The 24,487-nt window shown below is 37.4% G+C and overlaps 1 protein-coding gene across 8 annotated transcripts in view; it reads right to left on the bottom strand.

Annotated features, from left to right (window-relative positions):
* The window catches only part of PIK3CB (phosphatidylinositol-4,5-bisphosphate 3-kinase catalytic subunit beta), a 189,108-nt gene that overhangs the window by 109,194 nt on the left and 55,427 nt on the right, over window positions 1-24,487 (bottom strand). For all 8 annotated transcript variants that reach the window (XM_078432300.2, XM_078432302.2, XM_078432307.2 and 5 more), the window contains 2 exons: window positions 6,310-6,496; window positions 517-742 (listed from right to left, as the gene is read on the bottom strand). In XM_078432300.2, coding sequence (XP_078288426.1) covers window positions 517-742; window positions 6,310-6,480 — 397 coding nt within the window. In that variant the 5' untranslated portion in view covers window positions 6,481-6,496. The remainder of the gene's footprint in view (window positions 1-516; window positions 743-6,309; window positions 6,497-24,487) is intronic.

Raw genomic sequence — 24,487 nt, 5'->3', positions numbered from 1 at the left:
ATAATTTATCTTCACTCACTACAAAAATAACTCTACTTAAAGAAAAATTAAGGAGTAAAATTTGTCAATAATATTGGAATTTATCAATCAGCTTAAAATCTTGGTTGGTATAGAGAGTTGTATATAAATTGTGTTTATACCGTAGAGGCATTTAAAAGAAACAGAGAATGTATCTCTCAGAAAAGGTATCTCTTCTCAAACTACGTGAGACAAAGGAACAACTTTTTTCTTTCCAATCTGCCAAGAAACATTATTTTGCAAATAAAAATAAGTCACTAGAAAAGGATGCAAAAAATATAACCCCTGGGATACTGTGGCAATATCACATTGCTACAGGAATTTATAAACATTTACTCTCAATTTTTATACTTACCTGATCTCAGACTGGTTAACAATTTACAGACAAGCATTGGTCCTTGGGCCATACTCTACAATGTCTTAGATTATACTTACTACATGTTTATACATATAGCAACAAACATGGTAAGAATTCATACTAGGAAGTACTTAAATTACCTTTTCCTATAAGGACTCCAATTTTTGAGTCTAATTTTTCCCCTGGGTCACAACTTCTTGTCACTAATTTGAGAACTGGAAGAAAAGGTCTGACATCACAGAGCCTTCTTGTTTCATCTTCAAGCTCCTCATATACAGCAGTTTGATTCACACATGCAAACATATAGGAGTCAATTTCCATAAGGAGGTTAAACATTGGGTAATTGTGAACTTGCTTCCATAACATCTGCAGGAAAAAATTAGACACTTTCTGGAACAGAAAAACTTACTCAAGTGTATAAAAATACATCTACAAAGATACTTACTACAGCACTCTTTGTAAAACTCAAAAACATAGAACAAGCCAAGTGTTTAGCAATAAAGGATTGACTAAATCAATAATAAAGTACTATACATCTGTGAAAATAAAAATAAAAGGTAACATAGGAAACTGTCCAAGATATATTAAGGTTGTTTTTTTTGAAATACCAACTTGTAGTAGAATATGTATACTATTAACCCATTTTTGTAATTAATGTAATAGTATAATGCACATAAAATGCACATACATAAGCAAAATCATTAAGTGAGTATCTGCCAGACTCATCAAGAAAGAGAGTGAGAACTCAAAATCAGAAATGAAAGAGAAGTTACAACTGACACCACAGAAATATAAAGGATTATAAGAGACTACTACAAAAAATCATGTGCCAACAAATTTGAAAACCTAGAAATAGATAAATTCCTAGAAACAAGCTTCCAACATTGAATCAGAAAGAAGCAGATACTCTAAACAGAGTGACTGCCAGTAACAAAATGGAATCAGTAATAAAACAAAAAACAAAAAACCTCCCCAAAGGGGCACCTACATGGCTCAGTCAGTTAAGTGTCTAACTCTGGATTTCTGCTCAGCTCATGATCTTACAGTTCGTGAGAGCCCCATGTTGGACTCTGTGCTGGCAGCGCAGCACCTGCTTCTGTTCTCTCTCTGCCCCTACTCTGCTCATGCTTGCTCTCTCTCAAAATAAATACATAAACTTAAAAAAAAAAAAAACCCTTTAAAAAAAAAAATCAAAAGAAAAAAAAACTCCCAACAAACAAAATCCAGAACCAGACGGCTTCACCAGTGAATTCCACCATTCATAAAAGATTTACTATCAATCCTTCTCAAACTCATCTAAAAAAGAAGGAATGCTTCCAAATTCACTCTACAAGGCCAGTGTTACCCTGATACCAAAACCAGACAAAGACACTACAAAAAAAGAAAACCACATACCAATATCCCCAATGACCATAGCTGCAAAAATCCTCAACAAAATATTAGCAATGCAAATTCAGCAAGACATTTAAAGGTTTATTCACCACAATCCCTGCATTCCAAGGATGCAAAGATGGTTCATTATCCACAAATCAATCAATATGACATACCACATTTACAAAATGGAAGATAAAAACCATCTAATCATCTCAGTAGATGCAGAAAAAGCATTTGACAAAATTTCATGATCCTGCATGATAAAAACAAGTGGGAAGAGAGAAAATATACTTCAACATAATGAAGTCATATATGACAAACCCATGGCTAACATCATACTTAATTGTGAAAAGCTGACAGCTTTTCCTCTAAGATCAGAAACAACATAAAAATGTCTACTCTCACCACCTTAACTCAACACACCATACTACAAGTCCCAGTCACAGCAATCAGACAAAAAGAAAAAGCATTCAAATTGTTAAGGAAGAAGTGAGGTTGTCACTATTTAGAGAAGACATGATACTATATATAGAAAACTCTAAGGATTCCATAAAAAACGATTAGAAATAATAAATGAATTCCATAAAGTTGCAGAATACAAAATTAATATACAGAAACCTATTGTTTCTGTACACTTGCAGAGAAATTTAAAAACAATGCCATTTATAAGTACATCAAAAAAAAAGAACCTAGTCTTATGCTAAGTGAAATAAGTCAGAGAAAGATAAATACCGTATGATTTCATATATACATAGAATCTAAAAAACAAAAACAGGAGGCTCATAAATACATAGAGCAAACTGGTGGCTGTCAAAGGGGAGGAGCAGAAGGGACAGGTGAAATAGGTGAAGGGGAATACAAGGTACAAAAATACCTTTTATAAAATAAGTAACCCAATGAGATGAAAAGCACAGAAGAAAAAACATAGTCAAGAATATTGCAATAACTTTGTATGGTGACAGAAGGTAACTACACTTATCATGGTGAGCATTTCAAAATGTACTTAACTATTGAATCACTAGGTTGTACAGCTAAAAGTAATATAATATGTCAACTAGACTTCAATTTTTTTTTATTTTTTTAATGTTTGTTTATTTTTGAGAGAGAGAGACAGAGCATGAGCAAGGGAGGGGCAGAGAGAGAAGGAGACACAGAATCTGAAGCAGGCTCCAGGCTCTGAGCTGTCGGCACAGAGCCTGATGTGGGGCTCACACTCACAAACCATGAGATCATGACCTGAGCTGAAATCAGATGCTTAACCGACTGAGCCACCCAGGTACCACTATACTTCAAATTTTTTTAAGTGAATATCTCTGAAGGCTAAGAATCAATGAAGACATCCATATTTAACATTCTTATGAATATAAACAACATCTAATCAGAAAATAGAAAAAAATTTAACGTATGTATCATCACTCCCGTACAAAATTTGTATTATTTTCCTGCATTATTTTCTATTCATCAGGGTTATCTTCATTAATTAGCATTGCTCTATCAGTATAAATAAGCAGAATCTCATATCACTTCCCCCAAGTTTCCTGGATGAGATCATGTAAAAGATCACTATATAAATGACAAGGTGGATGATAAATTTTAACTGCAGCCAATACAAAAGCCAAAAGCTGAAAATAACAAACTGGGGATAAAACTCATAGCTAATTCTCAGATTCAGTTTTATATATGAAAAAGGAGTGATGGACAACAAAAGAAAAAATAGGGAAACTGGATTTCATCAAAATTTTACAAAATTCATATATGAATAGACACTAATGTGATAGTGAAAAGGCAAACCAAAGAATGGGAGAAGATGTTTGCAAATTATATATTTGATAAGCGATTAATATTCAGGATAATTGAAGAACTCTTACGGCTCAGTAACAAAAAAAAAGACAAGTGAAAAAATGTGCAATAGTCTTGAATACACAATTCTACAAATGGCCATTAAGAAGAAGAAAAGATGCTTGACATCATTAGTCATGAGGTAAATGCAAAGAAAAGCTGCAATAAGATACCACTTCACAGACCAAAAATGGTTATTATCAAAAACAAACAGGGGCACCTGGATGGCTCAGTCAGTTAAGCGTCCAACTTCGGCTCAGGTCATGATCATGTGATTCATGAGTTAGAGCCCCACGTGAGGCTCCATGCTGACAGCTCAGAGCCTGGAGCCTGCTTCAGATTCTGTGTCTCCCTGGCTCTCTGCCCCTCCCCTGCTCACATTGTCTCTCTCACTCAAAAACAAATAAACATTAAAAAAAAAAATAGGGGCACCTGGCTGGCTCAGTTGGTTTAAGCGTCCCACTTTGGCTCAGGTCATGATCTCACAATTCATGAGTTCAAGCCCCACGTTGGACTCTGTGCTAACAGCTCAGAGCCTGAAGCCTGCTTCAGATTTTGTGTCTCCTTCTCTCTCTCTGACCCTCCCCTGCTCGTATTCTCTCTCTCTCTCTCTCTCTCTCTCTCAAAACTAAACACAAAAAATTAAAAATTAAAAAAACAAAAATTACAACTGTTGGCCAGAATGTGGAGAAACCAGAACATTTGTGTACTGCTAGTGGGGATGAGAAATGGTATCACTGCTGTAGAAAGCACTTTGGCAGTTCTTTACAAAGTTAAAACAGGGGCGCCTGGGTGGCTTGGTTCGTTAAGTGTCCAACTTCAACTCAGGTCATGATCTCATGGCTCATGGGTTTGAGCCCCACGTCAGGCTCAGTGCTAACAGCTCAGAGCCTGGATTCTGCTTCAGATTCTGTGTCCATCTCTCTGCCCCTCCCCTGCTTGCGCTCTGTCTCTCTCTCTCTCTCAAATATAAACATTAAAAAAAATTTTTCAAGTTAAAAAAGAATTACCATATGATATAAAAATTCCACTTCCAGACAAATACCCCCAAAAAATGAAAGCAGGGACTCAAAAAGATATGTATACCAATGTACATAGTAGCATTATTCACAATAGCTAAAAGATAAACAACCAAAATGCCCATCAAAAGATGAACAGATAAAAAAATGTGGTATATCCATACAATAGAAGATTACTAAGTCTTAGAAAGGAATGAAATTTTGATTCATTATTATATATGGATGAACTTGAAAATATTATGCTAGGTAGGGGTCCTGGGTGGCTCAGTTAAGCATCTGACTTTTCATTTCAGCTCAGGTCAAGATCTCACTTCATGAGATTGAGTCCCACGTCAGGCTCTGTGCTGGCATTTCAGAGCCTACTTGGGATTCATATACTCTCCCTCTCTCTCAAAATAAATAAACTTAAAAAAATAAATATAAACATATGTCATAAAAACTTTTTCCTAAAAATATAACCCCTGATTTTCATGTTGGGTTCAGCTATTTGGAAAACATTAAAGAGAAAGTTTAGAAAATAATTTCATTTACATTTCGTAGTCTTCACAAATCAATAGCACTCATCAATTCACTTCAAAGAATAATCCAACAAAACAAGCAACCCTTGTTATGTAAAAGAATTTGCTTCCAAACTGAGGCTCACCAGAAGGGAGGTGGGTGAGGGGATGGGTGAAACAGGTGATGGGGCTTAAGGAGTGCACTTATTGTGAGGAGCACAGGGTGTTGTATATAAATGTTGAATCACCATATTGCACACCTGAAACTAGTATTACACTGTATGTTAACCACCTGCAATTTAAATAAAAACTTAAAAAAGGTGGGGGTGGCGCCTGGGTGGCTCAGTCAGTTAAACGTCCGACTTTGGCTCAGGTAGTGATCTCTGCAGTTGGTGAGTTTGAGGCCCGCATTAGGGCTTTGTGCTGGAGCCTGTTTCAGATTCTGTGTCTCCCTCTCTCTCTGCTCCTCCCCTGCTCACACTCTGTCTCTCTCTCAAAAACAAATAAACATTGGGGCGCCTGGGTGGCTCAGTCGGTTAAGTGTCCGACTTGGGCTCAGGTCATGATCTCGCGATCTGTGGGCTCGAGCCCCGCGTCAGACTCTGTGCTGATGGCTCAGAGCCTGAAGCCTGTTTCAGATTCTGTGTCTCCCTCTCTGACCCTCCCCCGTTCATGCTCTGTCTCTCTCTGTCTCAAAAATAAACATTAAAAAATAAATAAATAAAATAAACATTAAAAAAAAAAAAGACTTTGCTTCCAAAGGAGGACACGCCATTCACTAGTGAGGGAAAACTTTTTCCTCCCCATAGTCACCATGAAAAGTAGTGGGCTACGGAGGGAAGAGGAAGGAAGAGACAGTTAAAAAGATTTTAACACAAAACTTTCTTCAACAATGTCAAATTCCTTTTAATAACCTGAATGAGCATTTAAAACTAACGCTTTAAACTAACGTTTAAACGTTTTAAACTAACATTTAAAATCAACGTAGGTTGATTTTTCTTAAATCAGGTATCACATATGGATTAAAAGTGACAGTAAGAATGACTGTTTTATATGTCCACAAAATACAAGGCAAATATCAAAATCTTTAATATGTAGTGACCCAAAGCTTAATCTTCTCTCAAACTGACCACATGATTTACACAAGTAACATTTCCTATAATATAGTAAGCTACACTGATAAAAATTTTACCTATTAACATACCTGTTTAATATAGGAAATGGTAGCTTCCCGAGGAACCTCCAACTGAATATAAATCCCAGTGGGCAAAAGGAAATCCACAGGTATGGAGCCATCAGATGCTAACTGTGAATCCACTGCCCAGATGTCAAGGATGTCTGCCATAGCAGGAGGCATTATGAAACTGAAGCACATTCATAACCATGAGGCCCTAGAAATTATTAAGTAAAATGTAGTGAAACAGAAAATTAGCCAAATCTTATATTAAAATATGATAAAGCCCACTAATCCATAATTACTCTTTGGATTTCAATATAGCCAATTACATAACAGGAGGCCAATTAAAGAGTAAGCCACCAGAAATAAATTATTTAAAAACACTTTCAGTTATCACTACATACATTATATACACACACCATACTGACTCAACATAAATTCAACATATCACATGTGAAAAATGAAAGGTTTAAAGATTACAGGTTTCTAAGAAATTAAGAACCATTCAACAAGTGATTCTTGCCAGGTTTTACTTAGATAATATTGGCTTCTTTGGCTGAGTTCTTCTCTGCAAACTTCAATGAAAATAGCAATCAAGAGGGCCTTCTTTCAAAAATAATTTTCTATCAACCTCATGTAAGAAAATGTCATGAACTTGTCATGACCCACCACCTAAGTATTAAAAAGACCAAGTCCCTTAACCCAGCTGGCAAGGTCCTTTGTGCTATGTCTCTAGCCTATTTTTCTTTACTTGTCATACTTGTCCTACTAATGAACAGCCCAGGCCTTTGTACCACAAGTATCTTCTGCCCTCCTGCTGTTAGAACTACGTTCATACAAATGTTGACACTCCTGGAATCAAGCCCCTACTCCTGGAATCAAGCCCCTATTCCAATAAATGCACCCTTCAACTGCACCTTGAGGACTTCCTTGAGGGCTTCCTGCAAGGAAGCACAACAATAACAGTGGGAAGAACATGGCACTGAAGTTAATTAAACCAAGATTCAAATCCCATTTATTCAAAGAATGAAATTGTTATACCAAAAGAGACAATTGCTAACTCAAAGCCATTTTTCAGCATCAAAAGCAATCATGACATCCATGAGTTGAAACACATCAAATATATATAAATGGGTGACTTAATAAGAAGAAACAAATGCTTCACTGATCACCACCAGAGACTGCTAAGACCAACTCACACTATTCTGAAAACTGATAAAGAACCTGAGTACACCTGGGTGGCTCAGTTGTTTAAGTGGCCGACTTCAGCTCAGGTCAAGATCTCACAGTTTTTGAGTTCAAGTCCCGGGTCAGGCTCTGTGCTGACAGCTCAGAGCCTGGAGCCTGCTTCAGATTCTGTGTCTACTCTCTCTCTGCCCCTCCCCAGCTAGTGTGCTTGCTCGCACTCTGTCTCTCTCTCTCAAAAATAAGTAAAAGTTAAAAAAGAAATTAATAAAATAAAATAATGGGGAAATAAATCAAACATTTAACCAGCTTGTGCTAAATTATTTCAGGGTAACCAAATAATTGATGAGGGTAATTTTTTTTTCTTAATTATTACAACTTTAGCTCATAAACACAAAAAGAATGATAGAATTAGAAAAACACCACCTTGCAACTTCTAATCAAACAACAAACTGAGGCAATAATGCATAATTAATGGATGCTAAAACAAATTTACAAACTAAAGTGAAAGGATGATGAGGAAATTTACAATGAACATATCAGGTCGACACCATCTAAATCCTAAGAATAATCCAGACATAGGTCTCCTCTTGAATGGAACAGGATTAACCACTACCCATAGGATATACTTGATTTAAAAAAACAAAAAACAGAGGTGCCCCAGTGGCTCAGTCAGATGAGCTTCTGACTTCGGCTCAGGTCATGATCTCACGGTTTGTGAGTTCAGGCCCCGCGTCAGACTCTGTGCTGACAGCTTGGAGCCTAGAGCCTGCTTCGGATTCTGTGTCTCCCTCTCTCTCTGCACTCCCTGCACGTGCGCTCTCTCTCTCTCTCTCTCTCTCTCTCTCTCTCTCTCTCTCTCTCAAAAATGGATAAACATTAAAAAAAAATTTAACAAAAAACAAAAAAACTGAACCTGAATTTAATCAAGTCTCTAGATCTGATCTATTTACCAGTTTATAAGAAATAGGGGAAACAGAGAAAGGAGTTAAAGACTTCAAGGAAGCATCAGTCAAGTACAGAATGAATCACCAATAATATAAGCAATAAAAAATAACAAAACAAGCTAATCAATAACAAAAAAAATGAAAGAGAATGGTGCAAGGACTGCTAAAGAATAAAAAAACATTTATGAGACAGCCAAATCGAACACTAATTTCACCAAATCATCTATAAAAACCTATCTCTGAAACAAACTGGGAAATTTAAATATGAATTAAATATTAGATTATATTTTAAAGAAATACTGTTACTTTTGCGAGGTGTAATAATGACATGTTGGTGAGGCACCTGGCTGGCTGAGTCAGTGGAGCATGTGACTCCTGATCTTGGGGTTGTGAGTTCAAGCCCCACACTGGACACAGAGATTACTTAAAAATGGAATCTTAAAAAAAAAAAAAATCCCTCACCTTAAAAAATAGTAATAATGGCATGGTGATTATGTTTCTAATAATCAGTCTGATAATGAGCCAGATAGAGATGCATAGCAAAGTATATGCAAGGGTAAAATGACATTATGTTTGGCATCTGCTTTAAATTTCATTTTTTTTAAAAAGTGAATGGACAGCTGATTTCAACAGAGGTGTGAAAGTAAGTCAATGAGAAAAAGGACAGTCTGTTCAACAAATAGTGCTGAAATCCAGATATCCATATACTAAGAAAGTGAATCTTAATTCTTATCTCTTACCAAAAGTAAAAATTAGCTCAAAATGGATCATAGGCCTAAATGTAAACTCAAAACTTTAAAACTTCTAGAAGAAAATATAGGAGAGGGGCGCCTGGGTAGCTCAGTTAAGCATCCAACTTTGGCTCAGGTCACCATCTTGCAGTTTGTGAGTACAAGCCCCTCACCGGGCTCTGTGCTGACAGCTAGGAGCCTGGAGCCTGCTTTGGATTCTGTGTCTCCCTCTCCCCCTGCCCCTCCCCCACTTTCACTCTGTCTCTGGTCTCTCAAAAATAAACGTTAAATTAAAAAAAAAAAAAAGAAAAAATATAGGAGAAAATCTTTACCTTGGATTTTGCATACTTCTTAGATATAATACTATAAGCACAATTCATAAAATAAAAAGCTATCAAACATCATCAAAACTGAAAACTTCTGCCTTTACCCAGATACTGTCTACAACACAAAAAGGCAAGCCCCAGAGTAGGAAAAAATGTTTTCATGTCAATGAAGGATTATATCCTGAAAACATAAAGAACTCTCAACATACAATAATAAGAAAATAAAACTCAGATTTTTTAATTGGCAAAAGATCTGAACAGACACTTCATCAAATATGTATGGATGGTAGGGCCGCCTGGCTGGCTCAGCCAGAAGAGCATGCAACTCTTGATCTCAGGGTTATGAGTCCAAGCCCTACTTTGGGCATAGAAGCTTACTTTAAAAGAGAAAAATATGTAGGGAGGGCAAAAGGGTTCAATATTATTTGTCAATACAAATTAAAACCAGAATGTGATACTACCACACACCTAACACAAGGGCTAAAATGAAAAACAAACAAACAAACAAATAAATAGGTAAAAATAAAAACCCCAATCACGCCAAGTGTTGGCAAGGATACAAAGGAGAGTTCTAACTCTCATAAACTGCTGGTGGGAATGTTAGATAGTATGACTACTTTGGAAAACAGTTTGGCAGTTTCTCAACATATACCTACCATATGACCCAGTCATCCTACTTCTAAAGCTAGGCAAAAAGAAATGAAGGCATATAAACACACGAAAACTTGTACACAATTATTCATAGCGGCCTTATTTATATTGGCAAAAAACTAGAAATGATTCAAATGTCCATCAACAGGTAAATTGATATAAAAAGCAGTGGAATACTATACAGCAGAAAGGGGGGAGCATTACTGAAACATTCAACAATACAAATGAATCTCAACATAATTATGCTGAGTGCAAAAAGCCTGACAATAAGAGTACATGCTATATAATTCCACTTACATAAAACTCTAGAAAATGTAAACCAGTCTATAGTGACGAGGAGGAAGGGTGGGTGGGAGAAATAGGAAGAGAGATTATAAAGGGACATAAGGAAACTCTTGGGAGTGATGGATGTGTTGTTGTTCATTGCCTTGAATTTGGTGATGATTCAAGGGTATGTACATATGTCAAAATGTATCCAACTGTACACTTTAAATACCTGCAGTTTATGGCAATTATACTTCAATAAAGCTTTTTTTTTTTTTAATTGAGAAGAACAGATTAAACAAGAAAGCAAAATGTTGATACTTATTGAAGCTGGGTGATAAGTACATTACATTACTCCTCTCTTTTTGTGTATACTTGCAATTTTTAATAACAAAAAGATTTTGTTAGGGCATCTAGCTGGCTCAGTCAGTAAGCAGAGTATGTGACTTTTAATCTCAAGGTCATGAGTTCAAGCCCCACACAGGGTACAGAGCTTACTTTAAAAAGAAAAAAGGTCTTATTAAATCCCATCTATACCACTTACCAGCTATGTGAATTTTAGTAAGTCACTTAAACTTCTGAGCGTCCAATAACTAAAAAAAGGGAAAATAATAAAATGTGCCTCCTGGGATCACCATGAAGACTGAAGCAGCTAATGTGTTATAGCCAGACACAGTAGATTCTAGTAAGTGACAGCTCTCTTCCCTCCCTGAACATCTAGCCTTTACTAATTTCTCCCTGCTAACTGTTACAGCTCATAGACTGAACCCATCACACTGACACTCGTGCAGGCCCTGAGCCTTTCTGATGTGGCAGTCTTGTTTCTGTGGGCAGAGCAGTCCAACAGCTTCATTGTGAGAGCTGGTTCCATCCCTCACTGGCTGAAAGATCTTGGGCAAATCACACACCTTCTCCCTACTATTTAACTTTTTATTTATTTATTTTCAGAGGAAGAGAGAGAGAGAGATAGAGAATGCAAGCAGGAGAGGGGGCAGAGACAAAGGGAGACAGAAAACCCCAATAAGCGCTGACAGCGTGGTACCTGAAGAGGGGCTCAAACTCATGAACCGTGAGATTGTGACCTGAACCAAAATCAAGAGTAGGAAGCTCAACCGACTGAGCCTCCCAGGCACCCCACTTTTTTTCTTTTTTTAAAAGTAGGCTCTGTGCCCAATGTGGGACTTGAACTCACAACCCAAAAAACAATAGTCGCATAGTCAGTCTACCAACCGAGCCAGCCACGTCACTGAGCAAGTGACTTACTAGATCTCAAGGTTGTGAGTTCAAGCTGCACCACGATGGGCATAGAGCCTATTAAAAAACAAAACAAAACAAACCTCAGACCACTCAGGTAGACATATAGTATATAATTACAGACATACAGTATATAACATATAGGTTGTACTTGTGTGTCATTTTAATAAAAGCACTGGGGCGCCTGGGTGGCTTGGTCGGTTAAGTGTCTAACTTTGGCTCAGGTCATGAGCTCATAGTCCGTGAGTTCGAGCCCCACATCAGGCTCTGTGCTGGCAGCTCGGAGCCTGGAGCCTGCTTCAGATTCTGGGTCTCTCTCTCTCTGTTCCTCCCCCATTCACACTGTCTCTCTCTCCCTCTCAAAAATAAACAAAACAAATTTTAATAAAAGCACTCTTTATTAGAACAATTCTCAAGGTTTTCAAGTATTTTAAGCTAAACACTACTTAGAAGAATTTTTTCTTTTTAATGCTTTTTACTTACTTTGAGAGAGAGAGAAGGAGCAGGAGAGGGGCAGAAAGAGAGAGAGAATCCCAAGCAGTCTCTGCACTGTCAGCACAGAGCCTAATGTGTGGGGTTCAGTCTCAGAAACCATGAGATCATGACTTGAGCCAAAATCAGGAGTCAGAAGCCTAACCCACAGAACCACCCAGGCATCCCAGAAGAATGGTTTTCAATCCTCTCATTTTCCATACTCGTTTTAAACAAACATTTTACAAACTTTATAAATCAGCAACAATATAACATATATATACCTAATTTCAAAATAAACCCATATAATGTCCTAACCGTAACATAAAGGAGAAATTAATAAATTAATAAAGTTTCTCTCAGTATGTGAATACTTGCACATGACCAAACTTACTGCCTAATGAAGCAGTCAGGTTTGCCTCTAAGCACAGAATCACCACGGATATGACAAACACAAATGCAGACTAGTCCAAATGTGTTGTACTGATGATTAAATACTACAAATGCCACTCAATGGGGCCACAGATTTCCCTAATTTGTATCTGTTAAAATCAATATTTTGAAGTCATGTAAAAAATATTTTGTATTATGCTTTTGTGTAATAAAAAGTTAAGATCTCGGCTCAGATAATAATAAATACACTTTTCACCTGCATGAATATCTGGAAGAAAATTTAAAAATTGTGTTGTATCTGAGACTTTTGTTGTAAAAGACTGTCCTATGCATTGCAGGACACCTAATTATTATCTAACAGTAAGGAGCACTTCCCCCAAATCATTATATCAACAAAATCACTCCTTTATGAATTTCAAAAACATTGTAGAGGAGCGAGTTCACACTGTCCACTTTTTCAGAACCACTGCTCTAGGACAATTCCTACTATTTATCAAAGTAGTAATTACCTAGAAATGTTTTTATCTAGACCTAATTGTACTCTTGTATTTAAAATAGTAATGAACCCAATTTATCATACATTTCTACTGACAAACAATGGTGTTTCTTGTATTTGGCTATGCTGTCTTCAGTTAATTCTTGAAGGGTAAAAGAAGGTCAAGTAAAGAAAACTAGCCCCTTAACCAGTCAGAAGAATGTAAGGCCAGTACGACTGGCTCTTAATTTTCTAGACCCTTAGTAAACAAACTTACAGGTGCAGTGGCCTAAGTAACTTGCAGCTCTTCAGTACTACTGAGAGAGGGGGCATACTCACAAAATATACTGTGCTGTTGCTGAAACAGCATGTCCTTTGTCAGACTAAAACTGTGGCATGGTTGCTAAACAAACAAGGTAACAAATCAAGTGCTAACCGATAAGTGATCTTTTGTAGAGATATTCTGAAGAAAAATTACTGCTACACATTTAAACACAAAATATATTCTGGTTCCTATTTCCCTTAGTCAACCTGATTTCACAGAGAGCACCACACTCAAGAGTTCAGCCCGAGAATTCACTCAAGAGTTTCAGGTTGGGAGAGGTCTTAAGAGTTACAGACCCGGGGCACCTGGGGGGCTCAGATGGTTAGGCGTCTGTCCCTCTCTTGATTTTAGCTTAGGTCAGGATTTCACGGTTCATAAGTCTGGGCCCCGAGTCAGGCTCAGGGTGACAGTGCAGGGAACCTACTTGGGATTCTCTCCCTTTCTCTCTCTCTCTCTCTCTCTCTCCCCTCCCACCTCCACCCCACCCACTCGTGTGTGCGCACACACACACACTCTCTCTCAAAATAGATTTTAAAAAAATTACATACCCTTCTCATTTTAAAGAAAACAAGCTAACTAACTAACTAAATAAATAAATAAATAAATAAATAAATAAATAAATAATTACTAAGTCCCAGAGAAATTCATTATCAAGGATGACACAGAAACAGAGCCAGGACCAAAGTCAGATTTTTTTTCCCAAGCAATGAGCATACTTTTTAAATTTTTCCCCCTTATTTCTCTTTAAAAGAAATGTTCTTCACAGGGTTACCTAGCCCAGCAGAATCCTCAGTCTCCCATCCTTCTGTTTGAACCCTGAGGACAAGTATGAAACAACTATGAAAACAACTCTTCCAGGAAGCTATCAGAGGACACAGGAACTTTAGCAGTGACAATGAGCTCAACTAAACCCTTAGACTATAATTACAAACCTATATCCTGTCAATTGTTCACTGGCAGAAAGAGAGGAAAGGGTTTAAATGTTCTCAGCTTCCCTAGCAATATGCCATCAGAGCCATCAGATTTTACTTTTTTAAATCAAATGATAAGCAGAAACAAACATAAACTTGTTATACAGTTGAACAGATTTAACCAAAACCTACTCTGGAAAATCATGGAAGAAACTCTGAAATTGAAAGAGAATTTTTTTTTTTTTTTATTTTAGAGAAAGAGAGTTCAAGCGGGGAGGGGGGTGGGAGAGAGAGTGAGAGACAGGGAGAGAGAGCGAGAGAGAGCGAGAGCGAGAGAGAGAGAGAGAATGAATATCTTAAGCAGGCTCCAAGCTCAACATGGATCATGACCCTGGGATCATGACCTGACCCATAACCAAGAGTTACTCAACCAACGGAGCCACCCAGGTACCCTTTGAAAAAGAATTTTTAAAAACTAAATACAATAGCATTTACCTAGTATTTACTTCTTTCCTATTATATGATAGAGCTAGAAGAAAAGTGAATGTTCATACAAGTACATTAACACTGAAAAGGGCAGGACACTTTTAAAGAGTACTACATTTACGATCTCAAACCTTCAGGTTTCAATCACAGACCATTAAGTGATGGGATCTTGATTCATGTGGGCTTGAGTCCTCGCATCCATATTGTTCAAAAACAACAAATAAGCCTCAACTGATTTGTTTACAGTAAAGTATGCATTATACTAAGCACTAAAAATCTGAAGAGAGTAGCACTTCATTTTTTAAAGATGGTTATTTTATCTGAATCATCACAAGTCTACATAAAAGATATCTCCAAAGATGGAGCTCCAAGCTGGCTCAGTCAGTAGAGCATTCTACTCTTAAGCTCAGGGTGGTGAGTATAATTCCCATGTTGGGCATGGAACCTACTTAAATAAAAACTAAATTAAGTTGGGGATGCCTGGGTAGCTCAGTCACTTAAGCGTCTGACTCAGGCTCAGTTCATTATCTCACAGATTTTGAGTTCGAGCCCCACAGCAAGGTCTCTGCTGTCAGCACAGAGCCCACTTGGGATCCTCTGTCCCCCTCTCTCTCTGCCCCTTCTCCGCTCATGCTCTCCCTCTCCCTCACTCTCTCACACAAAAATAAACATTTAAAAAATAATAAGAGTAATAACTGAATATAATAAACCACAGATTTATATTCTTACTACTTAACCTTAATATAGACAGAATACATTTATAAATAGTGTGCCTCTGTAAAACAAGTTTATTTTATAAGCCAGATTTATTTCAACGTCCATGAAAGCAGAACAAATATTTAAAATGACAACACAGGGGTGCCTGGGTGGCTCAGTCGGTTAAGTGTCCGACTTCGGCTCAGGTCATGATCTCATGGTCCGTGAGTTCGAGCCCCGCGTTGGGCTCTGTGCTGACAGCTCAGAGCCTGGAGCCTGTTTCAGATTCTGTGTCTCCCTCTCTCTCTGACCCTCCCCCGTTCATGCTCTGTCTCTCTCTGTCTCAAAAATAAATAAATGTTAAAAAATAAAATAAAATAAAATGACAACACATACTTTACATACAGAAATGACTTCTGTGGATAACCCAGGCACAGACAAAACTTCAGTCTTAAGGAATTCTTCTCTTTTAAAACTTCCCAACAAATAATCTACAATGCACAAATAGTTCCCATCACACTACCTATCCTGAAGAGGAAAACATAGCTAAAACAGTACAAATTTAAATAAAATATTGTTACTAAAGTTTTCCCACCCTCAAAAAATAGATTACTGTCTTTATGTCTTAAAAGACAAACTCCAAAATACATTCAAACTCAATAAAGGAATCATCTCAGATAAAATTATCCAGTATATAAATGTTACTTTTCTTAACTCTGAACAGAGTTCAGAGTAACTGTTCATAGTTAAGAAAGAGTCATCAAGTATTTAACTTTGAATTTTATCATTCTCTTTAGTCTAGCATATAGCTCATCAGTAATGAACTAGACCCACAGAGATTTTATTATTTAAACACTAAGAAGTCCTTTTCATAATCTGGTTTCATCTACATGCTTTGTTGTACAACTTGGCTGGTACAACCATGGTAACTTACCTAACTTCTCTGACTTTCAGTTTCCTAATTTATCAATAAGAATAAGCAATTTCCACCTTGCAGCATTAGTGTAAGAATTAAATAAAATGGTACATACAGAAAAGCACCTTGCATAGCACATGACAAAAAGCACTCAATAACCAATGACTAATATTAATTTATAATAATACTTGTTTCTTTCCAATAAAAGGAACAGCCATGACTCCTTTTCACAGCATACAACCATCAGCCTTGACTGCCTGGTATGAAAGGAATTAGAGCTCCTCAAAAGGTGGTCTCTAGTGACCTACCAGGTGGTTTGCTCTTGTGCATTTCCCAAAATTACAATTTATACAGAAATCCCACAGAACAGTTCTGGGTTAGCTGAGCTGTACTAATTCCTCTTGGGTAACAGTTGACATGATGCTTCGAGTCTTAGCAAATGTATTTTTACTTCCTTGTTACAGCATTTATTTTTGTTAAATACTTCTTACTATCATGTTGTATCACTCTTTCTAAGATAAATGGTTCAAGGGGTGCCTGGGTGGTTCAGTCGGTTAAGCATCTGACTCTTGGTTTTGGCTCAGGTCATGATCTCAAGGTTGTGAAATCGGGCCCCACATTGTGCTCTGCACTGTTCTGCTCTAAGCATGGAGTCTACTTGGGATTCTCTCTCTGTCCCTCACCTGCATGTGTACAAAGCACAATCTCTAAATAAATGAATAAATAAATAGATAAATTCCAGTTAGTTAGCATTTAGTGTAATATTAGTTTCAGAATAAATAAAATCTTAAAAAAAAAAATAGAGCACTTAAATTTCTAAGACACCTCATAATATAATCCTACTAAGAAAAAAAAGTTTCAAATACATGCAAATTTCAAATACTCCTCTGAAATGTTTAAATTAACTACAGTTTATCAGTTAATGGAATGCCCTAAGTAGACTTCACAGAATGCTAACGTATGTATTTGACACTTACGTTATGTTAGAAACTGTATTTTTTCAATTTTAATTGTACCACTGCCATTATTTTTTCCTTAAAAAAAATTCCATCCTCAGCACACTCTGGGTACTAACAGAATTCAGCATTCGAAAGATATTCTGGGGTTTTGTTGGGAAATATTACACATAGATCAATGGAATAGAATAGAAAACCCAGAAATAAACCCACAATTATATGGTCAATTAATCTCCAACAAAGAAGGCAAGAATACACAATGGGAAAGAGTCTCTTCAATAAATGGTGTTGCTAAAGCTGGACAACTACATGCCAAAGAATGAAACTGGACCACTTTCTTATACCACACACAAAAATAAACTCAAAATAGATAAAGGACCTAAATGTGAGACCTGAAACCCTAAAAATTCTTGAAGAGAACACAGGTAGTAATTTCTCTGACATTGGCTATAGCAACATTTTTCTAGATATGTCTTGTGAGGGCAAGGGAAATAAAAGCAAAAATAAACTATTGGGGCTACATCAAAATATGCAAAGCAAAGAAAACAATCAACAAAACTAAAAAGCACCCTACAAAATGGGAAAAGATATTTACAAATGACATATCAGATAAAGGGTTAGTATCCAAAATATACAAAGAACTTACCCAGCTCAACATCCAAAAAACAAATAATCCAATTATAAAATGAACAAAAAATATGAACATTTCTCAAAGAAGACAAACAGATGGCCAACAGGCATATGAGAAGATGCTAGGCATCACTCATCATCAGGGAAATGCAAATCAAAACTACAATGAAATATCACCTCACATTTCTCAGAATGGCTAAAATCAACATAAGAAACAAGTGTTGGCAAAGATGTAGAGAAAAAGGAACCTTCTTGCACTGTTGATGGGAATGTAAACTGGTGCAGCCACTCTGGAACAGTATGGAGGTTCCTCAAAAAATTAAAAATAGAACTACCCTACGATCCAATAACTGCATTACTGGGTATTCACACCCAAATAATACGAAAACACTAAATCAAAGGAATACATGCACCCCAATGTTTATAGCAGCATAATTTACAATAGCCAAGATACAGCAGCAGCCCAAGTGTCCAGTGATAGATGAATGGATAAAAAAGATGTGGTATACATATGCAATGGAACGTTATTAGCAATAAAAAGAATGATATCTTGCCATTTGCAACAACATGGATACAGCTAGAGAGTATAATGCTAAGCAAAATAAGGCAGAGAAAGACAAAAAGCACATGATTTCCCTCATATGTGAATTTAAGAAACAAAACAAATGAGCACAGGAAATAAGAGAGAGAGAGAGAGAGAGAGAGAGAGGGAGAGAGAGAAACACCAAGAAACAGACACTCAATTATACAGAACTGATGGTTACCAAAGGGGAAGTGGGTGGGGCTATGGGTGAAATAGGCAATGGGAATTAATGAGTGCACTTGTCAAGATGTGCACTGGGTGGGGGCGCCTGGGTGGCTCAGTTGGTTAGGCGGCCGACTTCGGATCAGGTCATGATCTCGCGGTCCATGAGTTCGAGCCCCGCATCGGGCTCTGTGCTGACAGCTCAGAGCCTGGAGCCTGCTTCATATTCTGTGTCTCCCTCTCTCTGACCCTTCCCCGTTCATGCTCTGTCTCTCCCTGTCTCAAAAATAAATAAACATTAAAAAAAAAAAAAAATTAAAAAAAAAAAAAAAAGATGTGCACTGGGTGATGTATGGAATTGTTCAATTACTATTTTGTACATGTGAAACTAATATAACACTGTATGTTAACTACACTGGAATTAAAACTAAATTAATTTTTTTAATGCAGTGAATCTCAAAATGCGTAGGGAACATCAAATTATAGGGTATTCTACAATTCAAAACATTTACCCTACTTTGTTTTTTACACCTCCCACTGATAATCACTGAACAAATGTTTGAAATAAGCTACATAAATTAGCTATGTTTATTTAAAAGGCATTAGAAAATTTTAAATAACATAAACATTCCAAACAACTTTTTAAAAGTCATAATTATCAGGTAAAAGTATAAACAAATTTAGATACAACAATGGTATTCCAATGGGGAGACGAAACATTGTTGGCATTATTTCTTCAGACCAAATGGGCTGATGAAAAAATTTTAATTCACCAGATTCCTAAATCTAAAGAATGTTGGTAATTTCCTATAAAGATTATTTTTCTTAAAGTTGTATCACCCCATTATTCAAAAATACACTGCTGGGGTGCCTGGGTGGCTCAGTTGGTTATGCGCCCGACTTCGGCTGAGGTCATGATCTCACAGTTTGTAGGTTCAAGCCCCACATCAGGCTCTGAGCTGACAGTGCAGAGCCTGCTTGGGATTCTCTGTCTCCCTCTCTCTCTGTCCCTCCCTGCTCACTCTCTATCTAGCTCTTTCTCAAAATAAATAGTTATTTAATTTAAAAAATTTGAAACATTTAAAACATTTAAAAAATGTTTTAAAATAGGGGCACCTGGGTGGCTCAGTCAGTTAAACATCCGACTTTGGCTCCAGTCATGATCTCATGGTTCATGGGTTCAAGCCCATCGTTGGGCTCTATGCTGACAGCTCAGGGCCTGGAGCCTGCATCAGATTCTGTGTCTCCCTCTCTCTCTGCCCCTCTCCCGCTCATGCTCTGTGTCTCTCTGTCTCTCGAAAATAAATGTTAAAAATTTTTTTTCAAAATTTAAAAAAAATTTAAAATTAAAAAAAATATATACTGCTAACCTGTTTAAGATGTTCCATTCAAAATAAATGGTCTTGGGGCACCTGGGTAGAATGAAACTAAACCACTTTCTTACACCATTCACAAAAATACACTCAAAATGGATAAAAGACCTGAATGTGAGACAGGAAACCATCAAAACCCTAGAGGAGAAAGCAGGAAAATACCTCTTTGACCTCAGCCACAGCAATTTCTTACCTCACACATCTCCAAAGGAAAAGGAATTAAAAGCAAAAATGAACTACTGGGACCTCATCAAGATAAAAAGCTTCTGCACTGCAAAGGAAACAATCAACAAAACGAAAAGGCAACCCAAGGAATGGGAAAAGATATTTGCAAATGACATATTGGATAAAGGATTAGTATTCAAAATCTATAAAGAACCCAACTTCACACACACAAAACAAATAATCCAGTGAAGAAATGGGCAGAAGACAAACATAGAGACTTTTCTAAAGACATCCAGATAGCCAACTGGCACATGTAAAGATGCTCAACGTCACTCCTCAGGGAAATACAAATCAAAACCACACTGAGATACCACCTCACACCAGTCAGAGTGGCTAAAATGAACTAATCAGGAGACTATAGATGCTGGAAAGGATGTGGAAAAACGGGAACCCTCTTGCACTGTTGGTGGGAAGGCAAACTGATGCAGCTGCTCTGGAAAACAGTGTGGAGGTTCCTCAGAAAATTAAAAATAGATCTACTCTATGACCTAGCAATAGCACTGCTAGGAATTTACCCAAGGGATACAGGAGTGCTGATGCATAGGGGCACTTGTACCCCAATGTTTACAGCAGCACTTTCAACAATAGCCAAATTATGGAAAGAGCCTAAATGTCCATCCACTGACGAATGAATAAAGATGTGGTTTATATACACAATGGAATACTACTCGGCAATGAGAAAGAATGAAATCTGGCGATTTGAAGCAATGTGGATGGAACTGGAGGGTATTAGGCTAAGTGAAATAATTCAGGCAGAGAAAGACAGATACATATGTTTTCACCCATATTTGGATCCTGAGAAACTTAACAGAAGACCATGGGGGAGAGGAAGGGGGAAAAAAAATTACAGAGAGGGAGGGAGGCAAACCATAAGAGACTCTTAAACACTGAGAACAAACTGAGGGTTGATGGGGGTTGGGGGAGAAGGGAAAGTGAGTGATGGGCACTGAGGAGGGCACCTGTTGGGATGAGCACTGGGTGTTGCATGGAAACCAATTTGACAATAATTATATTTAATATATAAAAAAATAAAAATACAAAATAAAGGTTTTTTTCAAAATTTAAAAAAATTTAAAAATTAAAAAAATATATACTGCTAACCTGTTTAAGATGCTCCATTTAAAATAAATGGTCTTGGGGTGCCTGGGTGACTCAGTCGGGTAAGCAACTGACTTTGGCTCAGGTCATGATCTAATGGTTTGTGAGTTTGAGCCCCGCATCAGGCTCTGTGCTGACAGCTCAGAGCCTGCATCAGATTCTGTGTCTCCCTCTCTCTCTGCCCCTCCCCCACTCATGTGCGCGCGCCCTCTCTCTCTCAAAAACAGACATTAAAAAAAATTTTTTAATAAAATACAGAAAAAATTTTTAAATAAAAAATTAAAATAAAACAAAACAAAATAAAATAAAATAAAACAAAACAAAATAATGTCTTGGGGCACCTGGGTGGCTTGGTCGGTTGAGCATCCGATTTCAGCTCAGGTCATGATCTCGCAGTCTGTGAGTTTGATTCTGGAGCCTGCTACCGATTCTGTGCCTCCCTCTCTCTCTGCCCCTCCCCTGCTCACACTCTGTCTCTCTCACTCTCAAAAATGAATAAATGTTAATAAAAAATTTTTTTAATAAATGGTCTTGATTCAAACATTGATTTTTAAATATATTTTTGATGTTTATTTATATTTGAGAGAGAGAGAGAGAGAGAGAGGGTGCAGGAGAGAAGGGGTTAGGGACAGAAAGAGATAGAGACACAGAATCTAAAGCAGGCTCCAGGCGCTAAGCTGTGAGCACAGATCCTGATGCAGGGCTCAAACTGACGAACAGTGAGATTATGACCTGTGCCAAAGTCAGACGCTTAACTGACTGAGCCACCTAGGCGCCCTTCAAATATTAATTTTTTATTAAGTAATGCTAATTAAGTTCTTCATTGTTCTATTTTTTAGTCTGCCCTCCCTTCTTCTAACCTAAATATTCGATCATGCTTATCAACAAGATAATAAATAATTCAAATTAGATACATATTTCCAAGTAGTTTTATTTCATCCCCACAATGTTCTCCCCTCACCCTATCCCTTCTGTTCCACTTCTAAATGGATGGTAGTTTTGGGCATGGGAACTAATTGTTAAGCCTATTTAAATCACTGTTGACCATAATCATGTTTTAAGTTAAAAACATTTTTTTTTAATGTTTACTTATTTTTTTAAGAGAGAGAGAGACAGAAGGTGAGCAGGGGAGGGGCAAAGAGAGAGGGAGACACAGAATCCGAAGCAGGCTCCAGGCTATGAGCTGTCAGCGCAGAGCCTGACATGGGGCTCAAACCCACAGACTGCAAGATCATGACCTAAGCCGAAGTCGGACACTTAACCAACTGAGCCACCCAGACGCCCCAGGTAAAAGGATTATTTTACTAAATAGATAAAATTAGTAAGACAAAAACTTACTACCAATATCTAGTTCAAAACATGGTGACTTTATTCTTTAGCCTTTGAAGACACAGCTGAGGGAATTCTCCTACATGATGGGCAAGTATTCCTTATTTTTAAACATTTTTATTGTTTAAAGTAATAAAAAAGTACACCAAAAGTATGCAATGAGTTACTATAAAGCAAACACCTACTGTAAAGCAAACCACAGTCCAAACCCAGAAATAGAACACTGCAAGCACTCAGAGCCTCCTTGGGTGTCCCTCTAAGATAGCAAACCCCTTCTTCTCCCTAACCTCTCACCACAACTCTGACTTCTGAAACAAGTTCTTTTCTGTTTTTTAATCACTGTGGCTAATAGTAGAGGAGTGAAGCAAATAATTCGCGTTTATTGGATATACTCTGACACCTACTATACAGATACATATATTTTAGGCAAAAGTTTCATCATCCAGACAATTGTTTCTGTTTCTCATTACAGTGGCAATGGGTCCAACAGACTTACTGGGTGTTTCTGTCCTTTGGGGTTTTGGGGGGTGGGGGGTATGTCACACATCTTCATCCCAGAAACATTATCCAATCAATTCTGGTACCTATTTATAACAAGTGACATCATGACAATAAGAAATGACTATCTAGTAAAGGATACCCACATGTAAGTGCTGTGAGGGTGAGTCATGAGCCAAATTGTACAAGTGTGTGGTGATGCTGGTGAGTAACTAACCAACAGCCCTCACATCTAGGAACTGAATCAGTGCCAGAAAGCCATCTGGATGGCAAACAGTAACATGAGAAGAATTTTAAATAGCTTTACAGCTGTAGAAAAAAGAACTATTCCAGGCTCTGAACCTTTTAGCTCTGTCTGCTGTCATTTTGAAAATAAGTTGTAATACATAAAAATTAAAGCAGCATCCTAAAAAGCTGGCATTTCTCCCAAACCACTTCAGGATTACTACTTTAGACACTAGTTTAACTTTGGTGTATGCAAGTATTTCTTTGTCTATTTAAATGCTTTTCTTCGGAGACCAATTATCCTCCTAAGCCATCCAGCCATGAATGACAAAATGCTTCTGTGTGTAGCTTTCATTTCTCCTTCACTACTGACAGTAAACAGAGAATTCGAAAAAATAAAAAAAGCTAGAAAAATGAAAGAGATATTTCCCTTGGTACCAACACTCTCACTGTCTATTCTATCTGGAGGACACGGTAAGTCCGGAGAGGCAGGCTGAGTGTCATTTCAGTGCTAGGCTTGACCAAGAGAAAAAGAAAAAAAAAAAAGGAATTCAAGTTAATAAATATTTATTAGCTACTTATAGTTTTCAAGATACTGTAACACACATGTGACTGGGGGAAGAAGGGCTTACAAAAATAAAACATGAAGCAGTCTGCAACCCAGCCTGTACCAGAGCACCTAGGTCAGCTGAGAGACATGAATGGGAGATTTGTCTATTTTGTTTCATTCAGATCATGCACCTTCTTAGATTGCTGGAAGTAATAAAACAGAGAGAGATAGTAAAGGCTCATATTACTGACTGTAATATTTTCCACCTCAACCCTTATAGAACCTCAATCACAAGAGATGATGATGGACTATTGGAAAAGGGAAGTATAAAATACCTGCCTGAACTTCACAAAGGAAGCTGGAAGGTAGTGTCTGGGGATCAGACCTCACCTGAAAAGCTGAGGCAGTACCACAGTATCACTGTCATGAAACCCCACCACCACTGCCACACACTACTCTGCCTATGACATGTGCACCACAGAACAAGTGCTGGGAGTTACAAGGTTTGGAGTATAGTAATTCATCATAGGTCACTAGGTCTAGGT

Source organism: Panthera onca, chromosome C2 (assembly GCF_046562875.1).
Source record: "Panthera onca isolate mPanOnc1 chromosome C2, mPanOnc1 haplotype 2, whole genome shotgun sequence".
Taxonomy (NCBI): Eukaryota; Metazoa; Chordata; class Mammalia; order Carnivora; family Felidae; genus Panthera; species Panthera onca.
This window is presented reverse-complemented; position numbering and strand designations above follow the sequence as displayed.